The 12,860-nt window shown below is 43.3% G+C and overlaps 1 protein-coding gene across 1 annotated transcript in view; it reads left to right on the top strand.

Annotated features, from left to right (window-relative positions):
- Positions 1 to 257: 257 nt before the first annotated feature.
- CREB3L3 (cAMP responsive element binding protein 3 like 3) overlaps positions 258 to 12,860 on the top strand; it is a 31,534-nt gene continuing 18,931 nt past the window's right edge. The window contains exons 1-3 of the mRNA XM_069217518.1: positions 258 to 394; positions 8,503 to 8,655; positions 10,013 to 10,307. Of these exons, the coding sequence (XP_069073619.1) occupies positions 386 to 394; positions 8,503 to 8,655; positions 10,013 to 10,307 (457 nt within the window). The 5' untranslated portion in view covers positions 258 to 385. The remainder of the gene's footprint in view (positions 395 to 8,502; positions 8,656 to 10,012; positions 10,308 to 12,860) is intronic.

Raw genomic sequence — 12,860 nt, 5'->3', positions numbered from 1 at the left:
GTAAAGGTCAGGCTGATAGGCCCAGTGTGTAAGCCTTGGACCCTGGCCTTTCCTGCCCACCTCGAGGCCTGAAGTCATTTGCATGTTTCTTGCGCGTGCGCAGTCCGGCTCAGCGTCGCGTGGCCCACACCCAGGCACGAGGACACTGGGCGCCAGGCCGGTGGCAGCCAATCAGCTGGCGGGAGCGGTGTCGCAACCCTCTGCACTATTTCTGATCTGTTTGGAGTTTAAACTCTACCACATAGTGTGTACTTTGGCGTCGGAGACGAGGTGTCTGTGCTGAGACTGGGGCCCAGGCCCTCACCTAGCGCCCGAAGTTCCATCCAGCCCCAGGCCTCTCGTGCAGTGCAAGTCGCAGACTGTGAAGGCTGACATCTACTCTCCCATGTACACGGTAAGGTAGCTCAGCGGGTTAACAACCCACCTCAGGGATCTGTGTAACCTTCAAGTCAAGGGTTTCAATCTTGGCAGGGCTGACTCAGACTTTAATCTTTCTGTTGTCGATAATATGAGTACAACTTTCTCGTTATTAGTTAATATTAACTACTTTTGAAGTCAGTTCATTTTATAGAATGTGTAAAGTAAATTATATTATTGTGTATTAATATAATTGAGTTTCATTTAACGTGCTCTGCAGCGCCCCACATTCTCCGCCTGAACAGTGGGGTCTTATTAGATGGCACTCTTTTTATTGCTTTCTTTCAGTGGCCAGTGGCACAACAGAGTGCAGTCAGCTTTCTACTTGGCAAATCAGGGACACGGGCTGAGTGGCCTATGTGGAAATTTGAATAGTATTGAAAAGTCAGTAGCACTGGGGAGGAATCAGCCGCATATCACTCTAAAGGAAACCCGGATTTTCCTGCAGGACATTATTTCTGAAAGGCAGGTATGGCTGGGACTCCTGACATGTGGGGGTATGTCCCAGTGCTACCACCCATGTAGAGCTGGAAGTCCAGTTTGGGACCCTACTGGTTTGCTCTAGGGTCTACTAACAGATGTGTGTTTCAAAGCAGCCCTCAGAATAGGAAGGTAAGCATTATATTTACACATTGTGGACATCCCAGCACACATTTCTTATCCCCAAACTTTGTAAAAATATCAAAGGGGTGTGGTGATTAAATCAATTTCATCATGACTTCGGGCCAGAATTAGCAAAGTTTCAAGATTTATCAGGGGGACTTTCTTGAGGTCAGGAAGGCAAGCATTAATATATTCAAACCTTTTATTTAGACTTATTTTCCACCACAAAGTTTAGATCATGAAATAGCAATGTTGGTGCGGTTCATCTTTGTAAACACAATTTTGCTTTAATCAATGTACCATTATTGTGGTTCTTCTTTGCCTATGTCTAGTTTCTTAGAACATATTTTTTCTTTTGCTTACGTATCTGTTTTTTAACAGATTTGTAATAATCTAAGTTGTTTTATACATGACATTGAGACTAGTTAGATTCGTATTTTCTATTACTACCTTTCAATTTCCTGTAATTTTTGTTGTTGTTTTCCAGTTGTTTTCTCTGTAGTTAGCCTTGCAGTTTGTGCATTGTTTTCCTTTTTTTATTTTCAGTTTCTTCATAGTTTTGATTTTGCTTTTTTTTGCCTTCTGGGCAAATCACTTTTATCTCCTTTGCAGATTTTTTTTATCTGCTAAATTTGTAAATAGGCCTTTTGATGTAAACCATTCCGTGTTTTGTTTTTTTAAACCTGGGTTTTTCAGTATGTTAGGTTTGTTTTTATAAGCAGAGGGTATTTACAATTTGTTCTTGTAGTTTTCCAGGTGCTTTATTTTTTACACTGAGTCCCTTGTGTTAGTTCAATCTTTTCGTCTGCTTTCCCCATTGTTTTCCTATATTTTTTAGTACCTTTCCTACTAGGTTCACTGTTGATTTCAGCTTCTTTGCCTATTAGTTCTCTGTTGTTTATTTCTTTCTCTTTATTGTTTTTACTGCTTGTACTTTATATTTTTTCTTTAAAATTGTTTGGTTTTCATTCTAATTTCCAATGTCCTTTGTAGTTGTCTAGTTACACTGATTCTATTTTCCTTTTTGAGGAACGTTCTTCATTCCATAGTTCTTAGTTTTCCCCTTGTTTGCTTATTATTTTTTGTATCTTTGTAGCTTTGCATGTAATTTCTAATGATCCTTGTAATGTCCCCTTGTTTTTGTAAAGTTTTTCTTTTTTCTCCCTTTTGCATATTTCCTTTTCTCATATTAGTTCCCGCTGCTTTCTTTTTTATTTTGACCTTGTTTCTTCTTTTTTGTCTTATTGCTTTCCATTTAACTTCTTGTTGTCTCTGTTTTATGTTTGGGCCCTTCTTCTACTTGCTTTTCTGCAGCATTATTTGTAGCTTTAGATGAGTTTTACTTGATACATAATCTTTTCCTATCATTGTAGGTTCTTGACTACTCAGCTTATCATTTATTGTTAACTTTTGTGTAGTTTTCACCTTACTTTCTCTAGATTCTCCTTGTTATTTTTTTAGCTACTTACTCCTGTTTCATACAATTATCTCATTTCATGTTTTTAACAGTTTCCTAGTAATATCCTCATTGTTTGCAAGTGTTTTTCTTCATTCTTCTTTGTCTTCTTCCTTCGGCTTTCCTTTTAGTTTCAGTTTCTTTTTATTTTTTGGTCTGACCTTTGAAACAGCTTTAGCTGTCTCACTAGACTATTGTTGTTCCAAAAACGTCAGACACACACAATACCTACAAAGAAGGGCTCAATCAATTGGGTTTATCTGCTAAATTGTGATTCACATATTTCTTCTGCCCACCACTGCCTAAAAATGGGACAATCTGTCAGCCCACCTTACCCATTGGCTCTTTTTCCTTTGATTGACAGCACAAAGCCTTTGCACATTATGTACTTCCACATGAAAAGTTATTTTCTCTTCATTGACAATGTGGCTTCACAGTGTACTTTTCTATTGTATTTTTCTATTAATTTTAACTATCAGCCACATAATTTGCCCGAACTGTGTGTGATGATTTATTTTACAATTATGATTTATTTCATGTCTGCTTGTTAATTTTGGTGTTCTAAAATTACATTATGACATTGTAGCTGCCTTTGATTTGAGTGCTTTGAAAGGGGGTGATTTAATCTTTTCGCCTTCTCAATAATACTTTTAGAAATTAAAAAATACTGCAAGGATATGGCAGCCAGGTTTAGGTGGCAGCATGTTTTAATTTTTCTCTTTATTATTGTGGTACATAGTGCAATACAAAACAAAAAAATAACCTTCACTCCAGATTGCCAAGGACAGACGTATTGGCTTTATTTTTCATTGTGTTTTGTGTAGCTCTTGCTTTCTTTGCCTTAGCATGCTTCCTGTGTTTTACTTATTATTTCTCTTTTAACATCCTTGTCTTTTTCATTGCTCTCCTTGTAGTTTGCCACTTGCTTTCCTTGTGGCGCCCTCGACTTTCACTGTGTTCATTGCTTCCTTTACATGTTTCCCCTTGCCCGACGTGTAGTTAACCCTTGTGTTTCTATTGATTTCCCCTATTGCTTTCCTTGTAGTGGTTCTCAGTGTCTTAAGTAGAGCCCTACTACTAGTTTTGAAAATACATGGAATGATAAAGACATGCCATGGTCAGTTCTGTGTTGGTGGGCCCTGGTGTTTGCTGATGATAGTCTTAGTGGGTGCTATTGTCTTGTGTGCTGGTGGTGATGGGTGAAAATAGTGCTTGATGTTGGTGTTCATTGAAAGTGGTATTAAAGCATGTCGGGTGCTTAGAGATGCCTATGTTAATGGGTTCTGGTGTTGTTGGATGCTGATGTTGATAAGTGTTTTGTGTCTTCTGATTTTGGTGGGGCTGGTGTTTGCAATTATTTGGGGGGTAGTTTGCATCTTAGTGCCAATCGTGGGTGATGGTAATGATGTTGGTCATAATAGATAGGGTTGTTAGGTTCTGGTAGTGTTGGGTGTTGATTTACTGCACACTGGTAGATTTAGTGGGCACTGTTTTCGGGGATTACTTTTGTGCATTTGTTTGTCCTGATTTTGATGGTTACTGTTATGTGTGCAGTGCAAACATTGTTGACTTCTTGTGTTAAAGGTGTTGATGGTTTCTGATAATAATGGGCGGTGGTGGGTTATTGGTTGGGGTTGATGGGTTCAGGATAATGATTCTGTGGATTCTGGTGGGTGCTGTTGTTCATGTGTTAAGTGTTGACATGTATTGGTTGCTGCTGCGTGTGAATTTCCGAGTGTGGTGGAGAGTTTTTGGTATGTGTACATACTGGTGGCTTGGGGTGGTGGATACTTATAATGATGTTTCTGGATGCTGACTTATTGGTTTCTGGTTTATAGTGATTGAGGTGTGTGCTTTATTTCGGGGTGCTGCGTTTTCTTGCCATTGAAAAGCCAACAGCTGTAGAAGTACACAGAGCTTGGATGACTAGAGACATAAACAGAGAGCTGAGAGATGGACCAGATCAATTGGCAGCTGTTTAATAATCTGTGAAAGTTAAACTTTGGCCAGAGACAAGTGGCAAAGTCCAGGGCAAGATAACTCGTTCAACAAAGATGCTCTGCAGCAAACCTGTTTATTTTGCTAGCTTTTTCTGCAACAGGCTTGTTTATTGATTGACTTCAAATACAGCAGTGGGAACTTTTTACCAGACTACTGTGGCATAAGACTGGCTTAAAAATTGTTCTAACAAACCACACACAAAAAACTGCACACAGCAACAGGCCAGTGCTTCAAAGTGAAACTGGTTACATGAGTGTGGTAAAAGAATGCAAAAATGAAAAATGTAATATACGCATTTTTTACCACACACTAGGGCACCACACCTGAGAAACCAACACACAGTAATAAAACAATGCACAGTCTGCCCCACTGAATGACAAAAACGTACACTCTAACATACCAAGCACCAGCACACATCACTCACCATGTGCAATGTTGTACATGATATTAGAGAGTGGGTGTGGCTGGAAGGAAAGAGGCTTTAAAACTGTGATTTATTTGTAGTATAAACACTATCATTATGAAATAAGTCCCAAAGTGCAAGTACTTGTACCCAAGCAGCTGTGGTACTTGGACCCTTTGTTTAAGGGTGGGTATTTGTTTCTAGGAAACAAGAAACTAACGAGCCCCATAGTTGGGAGTTTTCTCCCTTGGAGTGTGTGTGTGTGGGGGGTGTTATTGTTTCTGTCTTTCCCTCAGCACCAGGCTTTTCCAGTGAAGAGTCATCTATCTGCTTAAAAAAAAGAGTGCGTGGTATGGTGGCTTTACTCAGGTGGCACCTTCTCCGAGGTTTCTGTCGACAGAGCATACGGGGCTCCACCGATGCAAAGCAGATGTTCCACCCGTCTCTAAATGAGGCAGACAGACCGAGAGTTGGGTGGAAGTGGTACCCTCTCAGCCAAACTCTACATCAGCCCTTTAGTCTTTAAAGCCAAGTGTAGGAGGCTGGCCTGGTGTGTGGTGGGCACCCAAGGCGCCTTATGCCAGGTCCAGGTATCCCCTCTTAGTGAAGTGTAGGCAGTGTCTAGAAGCCAGGCTCTCTAGAGGTAGCCGTGGATGAGCAGCCAAGGCGTATCTAGGAGACATGCAAAGCTCATTCAATACCACTGTAGTCACACTTAGTACTTATACACATGAAAGAAAACACTCAGTGTTACAAAAATAAAGGTACTTTATTTTAATGACACAAATACCGAAAATACTGTAGAGGCTATACTCCCTTAGGAGGTAAGTAATACACAGATTATATACACTAGCATGCAGAAATAGGCATAAAACAGTTAGAAAACAGTGCAATTAGTGAAAATCACAATAGAGAGAAATAGCCCTAGGGGAGCACAAACCATATACTAAAAAAGTGGAATGCGAGAGTCGGCCCCCCGCCTAGGTAAGTGGAGTGTGTAGAGGGGAGCTGGGAGTACTAGGAAAGCCCAAAGTTAAGTACCACAACACCCCCCAGTGACCAGGGAAGCAGGAGTAAATCACTGTAAATTTCCCTGAACACCCAGTTGGAAGAAAAGAATAATAATGCAAAGCCCAGAAGAGACTGCAAGACACCAACAGTGGATTCCTGGACAAGAGGACCTGGAGAAGAAGGGGACCAAGTCCAACAAGCACAGCTGAGTCCAGGAAGGGCAGGAGCCCCTACCCACCAGACTAAAGGTGCAAGAGGTGAGTCCGGGGTGAGGAAGGAGATTCAGCACTGGAGGATGCAGGTGATGTCCCATGCTGGAAGGAGGATTGCAGTTGGGTTTGCGTCTTCGAATTCCACCAACAACCCTTGGCACACGCAAAACTCACGGTTAGCGGAAAGTGGAGCTGCCCGGGACCAGGAAGGACCAGGTGGACTCTACCTAGGAGAGGGAGTCAGAGGGGGCCCACAGCAACACAGGAAACCCACAGAAGCACAGGCAGCACTGACAGGAGTCCTACAGGACGGGGACACGAAAGTCGAAGAAGGAGAACACGCAGCACTACGAAAGTGATTCCACACTGCCGGAGAACCACTCAGGGAGCTGTGCGTCGCAGGATGGAGTGCCAGGGGCTGGAGCTTCAAGATCTCTGAAGATCCCTTGGAAAAGATGGCAACAAGCCTTGGCAGCTGCAAATGACGCTGTGCACAGGGATACTGTCCTGCGTGGGCATGCAAGGGTTTACCTTCACCCAAGTTGGAAAGCTGGAAGAGATGAACGTCAGGACCACTTCAGTCCACCACCGTGATGCAGGATCCACGCAGCTTAGCAGGAGAGGGGATCCACGCAGCCAGTCATTGTTGCAGTAGGTGCCTGCAGATGCAGGGGAGTGACTCCTTCACCCCAAGGTGAGATTCCTTCTTCTTTCTGGTGCAGGCTGAAGACGTGCTGTCCTGAGAGGATGCACGACCGGGGAAATGTTGCAGTTGCTGGAAGGTGCCATGGATACAATGTTGCAGGAGGCATCTTGCTTCTTTGTTGTTGCTTGTCGGGTCCTGGAGCATCCATATGCGGTTTCTTCAGTCAGAAGTCAAAGTGGAGGTTGCAGGGGAATCCTGCTGGAGTCTTCAAACCGAATATGAGGAACCGCTCAAGAGAGAGACCCTAAGTAGCCCTGAAAGGGGGGTTGGTCACTTAGCTGGGTGACCACCTATCAGGAGGGGGCTCTGATGTCACTTGCTGGCACTGGCCACTCAGATGCTCCCAGAGTACCATGCCAGCCTTGAATTCAAGATGGCAAAACCCAGGGACCCTCTAAAGGAGCTTTGAGCACCACCCCTGGGGTGGTGATGGACAGGGCAGTGGTCACTCCCCTTTCCTTTGTCTAGTTTCACGTTAGAGCAGGGACTGGGGGTCCCTGGACCAGTGTGTACTGGTCTATGCACGGAGGGCGCCAAACGTGCCCTTCAAAGCATTGCCAGTGGCTTAGGGAGGCTACTCCTCCCAAGCCTGTAACACCTATTTCCAAAGGGGGAGGGTGTTACCTCCGTCTCCCAAAGGAAATCCTGTGTTCTGCCTTCCTGGGCTTGAGCCACTCAAGCAACAGGAGGGCAGAAACATGTCTGTGAGGTGGCAGCAGCTTGGGCTGCCTGGAAAACCTCAGAAGGCTATAATGGCAATACTGGGGGTCCTCTAAGGAGCCCCCAGAGTGCATGGGATCATACAACCAATGCTTGCAATACGTATGTTCGAAATTACCATTATTTAGTTTATTGTAATTGGTTGCGCCTGGGTCTGAACCAGAGACAACATGGTAGCAAGGCCCCAGACGTCCCTGAAGTTGTGTCACTATATGGAAGGAACACATGCCTAAAGGTTTTGAATTTATTTAATTTTTCTGTAAGTAGAAATGCTTCTAGGCTTAACATTTGTGGAGCAAATTACCTCTGCAACAAAAGAAAAAAAACTGAAGCCTCTGGTAATGTTACGCACCAGGAGGAACGGCCTTATTTTGTTCATTTTACAATAAACCGCACAGCTGATAGGGTTTTCTTTGGGAGACTGTATGCCTGCAAAGGTCACGCAAGACTTGTCCACCAGAAAAAGTAATAGCTCGAATCTGAAAATAAATATTTATCTGTTGGAAACTTGTTCATACCTACTATATAGATTCACACGTACACAAGCCTTATAGGCCATCTGGAGTTTCAATTCACATTTGAATAAAGTTTTTTTTTTTTTTTCCAAAACATGTATTTTTTTAAAATGCTATTAGAATAAATTAAGCATTTGTTTCAATGATTGTGTTCGAGTTTTTAAGATAAGTATGTTCTATAGTTATGATTAAGACAATGCAATGAACAAATATTAATAAAAACGGAAAATGAATCACAAGTAACTTCTTGGAAAGCCAGTTACCAACGCGTTTGGGAAATGCGCGTTGGGCTCTGTTGTGAAGTGGTAATTTAAACACATTGCAAACAATAAAACTTTTAATTTGTTGACTCCTAATATTTGTAGTGTTAGGACTTATTTATCTAGGAGCTGTCCTGAGGAACAGAAGAGTCCCCGTCTCTCAGACTATCTCTTGGTCCCTCTGCCCCACCTCTCTAGGTGTCAGCGCCGACGGCAGTCCCCAGGCCCTCGGCCAGCATGGACAGCTTGGAGCTCCTCGACCTGCTCTTCGACAGACAAGATGGGATCCTCTGCCAAGAAGGGCTGGATGTCGCCACCAGTTTTGCCTCCTGGGTCGCCTCAGGTCACAACGTGAGTCAGTGGGTAACACTCTAAAGTGGTCTAGGACCGGGTAGGGTTCCAGGGCTAGAGAAGGTTTATCCTACTAGAAGACAGATGGGATGGCTGATAATCTGTATGACCTGTGGCTGTAACTCCCTAGTACATGCCGTGCACCATATACTGTATGTAGATTGCTTTGCACCATCATCATCACCCACAGCCCAGCACACAGTGTGGTGCAGACAGTAGTCTGCTGTGTAGCCCCGCCCCTGCCCCAGCAGCACAGCCTATGGCTTCGACTCAGCTGAGCATGGTGTCACGCATCCTGTGGTCTTTGGGAGTAGGCTGCCTAGTAAGCCATGTTCCAGCCTGTAATTGAGTAACACCAGTGCACAGTGTTGAGTTCCCCAAAGGATTGGCAGTGCACATTACGCCTCCGTGCCTACGGACCCGACGCAACAGCTTGTGTGGAAATCCTTAACCAAAAATGCACCGGAGGCAGCATTTCTTTAGCTGTATCAAAATATATTTATTACAGAAATTTAGAGCAGGGGTTACTCTGCCACAAAGGTGAGGTATCCCGACCGCTGTATTACAATTCCACTAAGGCGCATGGGAATTGTAATACGGCAGACGGGATATCCGTCACGTTTGTGAGAGAGTATTCCATCCGCCAAACTCTAAATCAGGCCCTTAGTCTCTGAAAAAACGATCATCCAGGTTTACAGCAAACTCCCTGCCAACACCTGTTCCGAGCTTCCAAAAAGGTCTTACCCAGGGGCCTATGGGACTGCTATTAGTTCTAAACTAGAAACATATTTTAGAATACATTAAAACATAATTATATTTTTCAATACTTCTAAAATAGAATCCTATTTTATACTTCTATAATACTTCTAACATAGAATCATCTTTTAGAATACTTCAAAAATACTTCTAAAGTAGAATTGTATTTTAGAATACTTTTAAAATAGAATCATATTTTGGAATACTTCTAAAATACTTCTAAAATAGAAGAAATACTTTAAAAAAAGAATCATATTATATAATTCTATAATGCTTATAAAACAGAATCATATTTTAGAATGCTCCTTAAATGCTTGCAAAATAGAATCCTATTTTAGAATACTACTAAAATACTTCTAAAATAGAATCATGTTTTAGTAGTAATAGCAGCCCACAAGACCCTGAGTAAGAGCTTTTGAGAACCTTGAAACATGTGCAAATCCGGTACAAATTAAGCACTTAAGTTGATCTGTGTTTGAAAAATGAGGAGGCGTGAAGTATCAATTGGATTTGTGTTAACAACAGCTTGTGTGTTTGTAACTTATGCAAGCATTGTTCTACGTGTCTAGTAAGCCACTTTCAATGTGTTGTTTGCACACAGCCCGATCCCTCCTCTGAAAACGATGAGTTCCTCAACTCCCTGCTGGTCCCCAGCGACTCGTCTCCTGATTCCACGCTGTGGTCTCCCGCAGCCAGCGACAGTGGCATCTCCGATGACCCCCAGTCAGACCAAGTGGACAGCCCCCAGCAGTATGTTCCCATAGACAGCCCGGGCTATGGCGATGCTGGGCAGGTCGAGGCCATGTACCAGCCTTACCAGGAGCCATGCCAGCCCATGCCAGGGCTAGATGGGCACGGGATGGGTGTTGGCGAGAGTGATGTCTCCATCGATCTTGGTAAGCCCTTCCTCCAAACATCCTTTCTGCATATTGCTTGTGGTCTGTCTGTCCTGCATGTCTGCTCTAGTCAGTATGTATTAAGGGCACGTTATGTTATCTAGCATTTGTATAGCTCACAACTGGCACTAGTGTCAGGAATGTTACAGGCGGAGTGTGTGGTTGTAACATCTCCTGTGTGCCAAGAGGATGGTGCGTAACACCTGAGGCCCTTACACATGGATGGTCTGGTCATGTCACAGTGAACTTGACACTGCTGGTATGCATGCTGCAGTATATATTCCACATACTCGACTGAAAAATCAATTTGTGGTAGGTGTGCCACCCTAGTGATCAATTTGTGAAAATAAATAAATAAATAAAATGACTGCAGGGGTCTAAAGTTTTTCTGAGGAGCCTGCCACAGGCACTGCTTAATGCCCTGGTCGCCAAAAACCAAGGCTGCCTGGTCTTGATTCCTCCTATTGTCTCTTTGTTCCACCATATAGGCTTCCTGCCTCTTTACCTCACCGCTGCACATTACTTTCCATCGATTGTATTTACTCTTTTCACCGTTTTCATGTCTGTCTCTTCTTATCTCTTACTCACTTTAAAGCCTTCCCCTCCCCTCCCTGTAGAACCCACGCTGCCCTGTAGGTGGCAGCAAAGCTCTCAAACTGGATACAAGCTTCTGCTATCCAGTGCTTAGGCCGATGGGAGACCAGAAGACTGATCATTAGCATCAGTGAATGACAACCACTCCTGCCTCATTCTGAAGTCTGGACAAGTTAGACTATGCTGTGCAGGCTCATATTTTATTTACCTCTCTTATTTTGGGGAAAATCAAATCTAAAGTTCGGTAGTTGCATGGAACTGCCTACCACCAGGAGTGGAAGTGTGCAACTCAGTATAACACAAATCACAAGCATTGGCAAAGTCAGTAGATCTGGGGTTGGCCTACAGCCCTATGGCTTTGTCAATGCTTGTTTTGTCGTGGTTTTTGCTAATTGTAACTGTTGGGTAGTGCTTAATTTGTAAATAAAAACGTTCTGGTGCCCAAAGCCCTCCTCTGAAACACGCGGCTGCTGCAATTAAATGTGCAAGCACTGAATACTGAGGCAGCGTAATCCTGAAGCCATCCTGAGCCCCTTCATCTCACTCTTGGCAGTTTTCTGCTTTCTCCCCTGGTGTCGCTTTTTCGTTTTTCTCTTCCTCCGTCTTTCCATTTTGCTCGCAGTAAATGCTTGAAATAGAAAAATAGGTGCCGGCCCTCAAAAATAAGTGCTGGTGTCCCGCACCGGGAATAACAAGCATAAATTAAGCACTGCTGTTGGGGGAGCTGCCAGGCCGTTGCCAATATAAAAAAAATCTTACAATGGCTAAATCCAAAAACATTGTTTTGTCTCGAAAGGCACACTTTGGCACAGGAGTCCCTGGCACTGAAAGGAACTATTTTATATGCGGAAGTGTTCCTTGTGAAGGGGAAGAATGTTGTCACTCACAGTGAGGTCAGTCTATGGCTGAATGTGCAGCTAACCCATTACCCCATGCAGTAGGCATAGTGGGCGGAAGAAACGTGAATGACACATCAACAAACCAATTGGTGAAGAGGGTTTGCTGAATGGCCCATTAAGTGCATTATACATATAATTTTGGTAAAATCAAAAAGTCTCAGCTGACGTCAGACCTAAAAGTGCTGAGGCCAGACAAAGGGCAGTGAACATACTGAAATAACAAAGGCAAAGATGGAGGCCAAGGGGTGGGTACAGTGTTACAGTGATTACATTTGTTCTACATTAAGCTGAGGACATCTTCTTCCCTACGTGATTATAAAGTTGTTCAAAGTGGCAGGTACCATTCGATGATTAAGATTCAAGAGTCAAAGGATTACCAAGATCCTTGCATTTAATGACCTTGGTTTGGGTCATTAAAGTTTAGCAAATGACCCATTGACACTTTTCGCCATACATTAATATGGAGGAAATTGATTTTGTGTCACACTCGCCGGTATATAAAAACAAAAGGCAAAAAATTGATCGTGTCTACAGTGTTACTTCGCATTACCTGTAAGGATTGATGGACAGCTCCGCGTGCCACTTTCAGTTTAATGAACAGCATAGAGAGCATGGAATCAGTGGGCTTGATTTATTCCATCTGCTGCCAAATTTGTATGGAATGGTGTACTTATTAAGATCTGTGTTTTTGAGTGATATCCGAGCAAGAGTGGAGCCTCTACTCAGAGCTGGACACTGACGTTACGCAGCTGGAGGCGGGACTAGGGACGAGTGGGGAGGAGTCAACCCCGGAGTGTCCAGTTAATACTAAGCCCCAGATAAAGCAGATCATGGTGACCCTAAATAGTCCAAGGCAGGAGTGTCCCTTGTGCAAGTAGAGTAGGGTGTGTAAAGTTGCACAACATTTGCTCGGCAAGCTTTGAAAAGTGTTATCAATAGTATGCAAGCTTTGCATGGTTGTGCAGTTTAAGTTGTGATAAGACAATTTTGCAAAAGTTTATTCTGCTTTGAGAGAAATCTCAGAAATAGCAACTGTTAATGGCACCATTCTCTTGCAAAC

This window comes from Pleurodeles waltl, chromosome 12 (assembly GCF_031143425.1).
Source record: "Pleurodeles waltl isolate 20211129_DDA chromosome 12, aPleWal1.hap1.20221129, whole genome shotgun sequence".
In the NCBI taxonomy this organism is placed as follows: domain Eukaryota; kingdom Metazoa; phylum Chordata; class Amphibia; order Caudata; family Salamandridae; genus Pleurodeles; species Pleurodeles waltl.
Note: the sequence above shows the minus strand (reverse complement) of the source record. Positions and strands in the feature narration are given on the sequence as shown.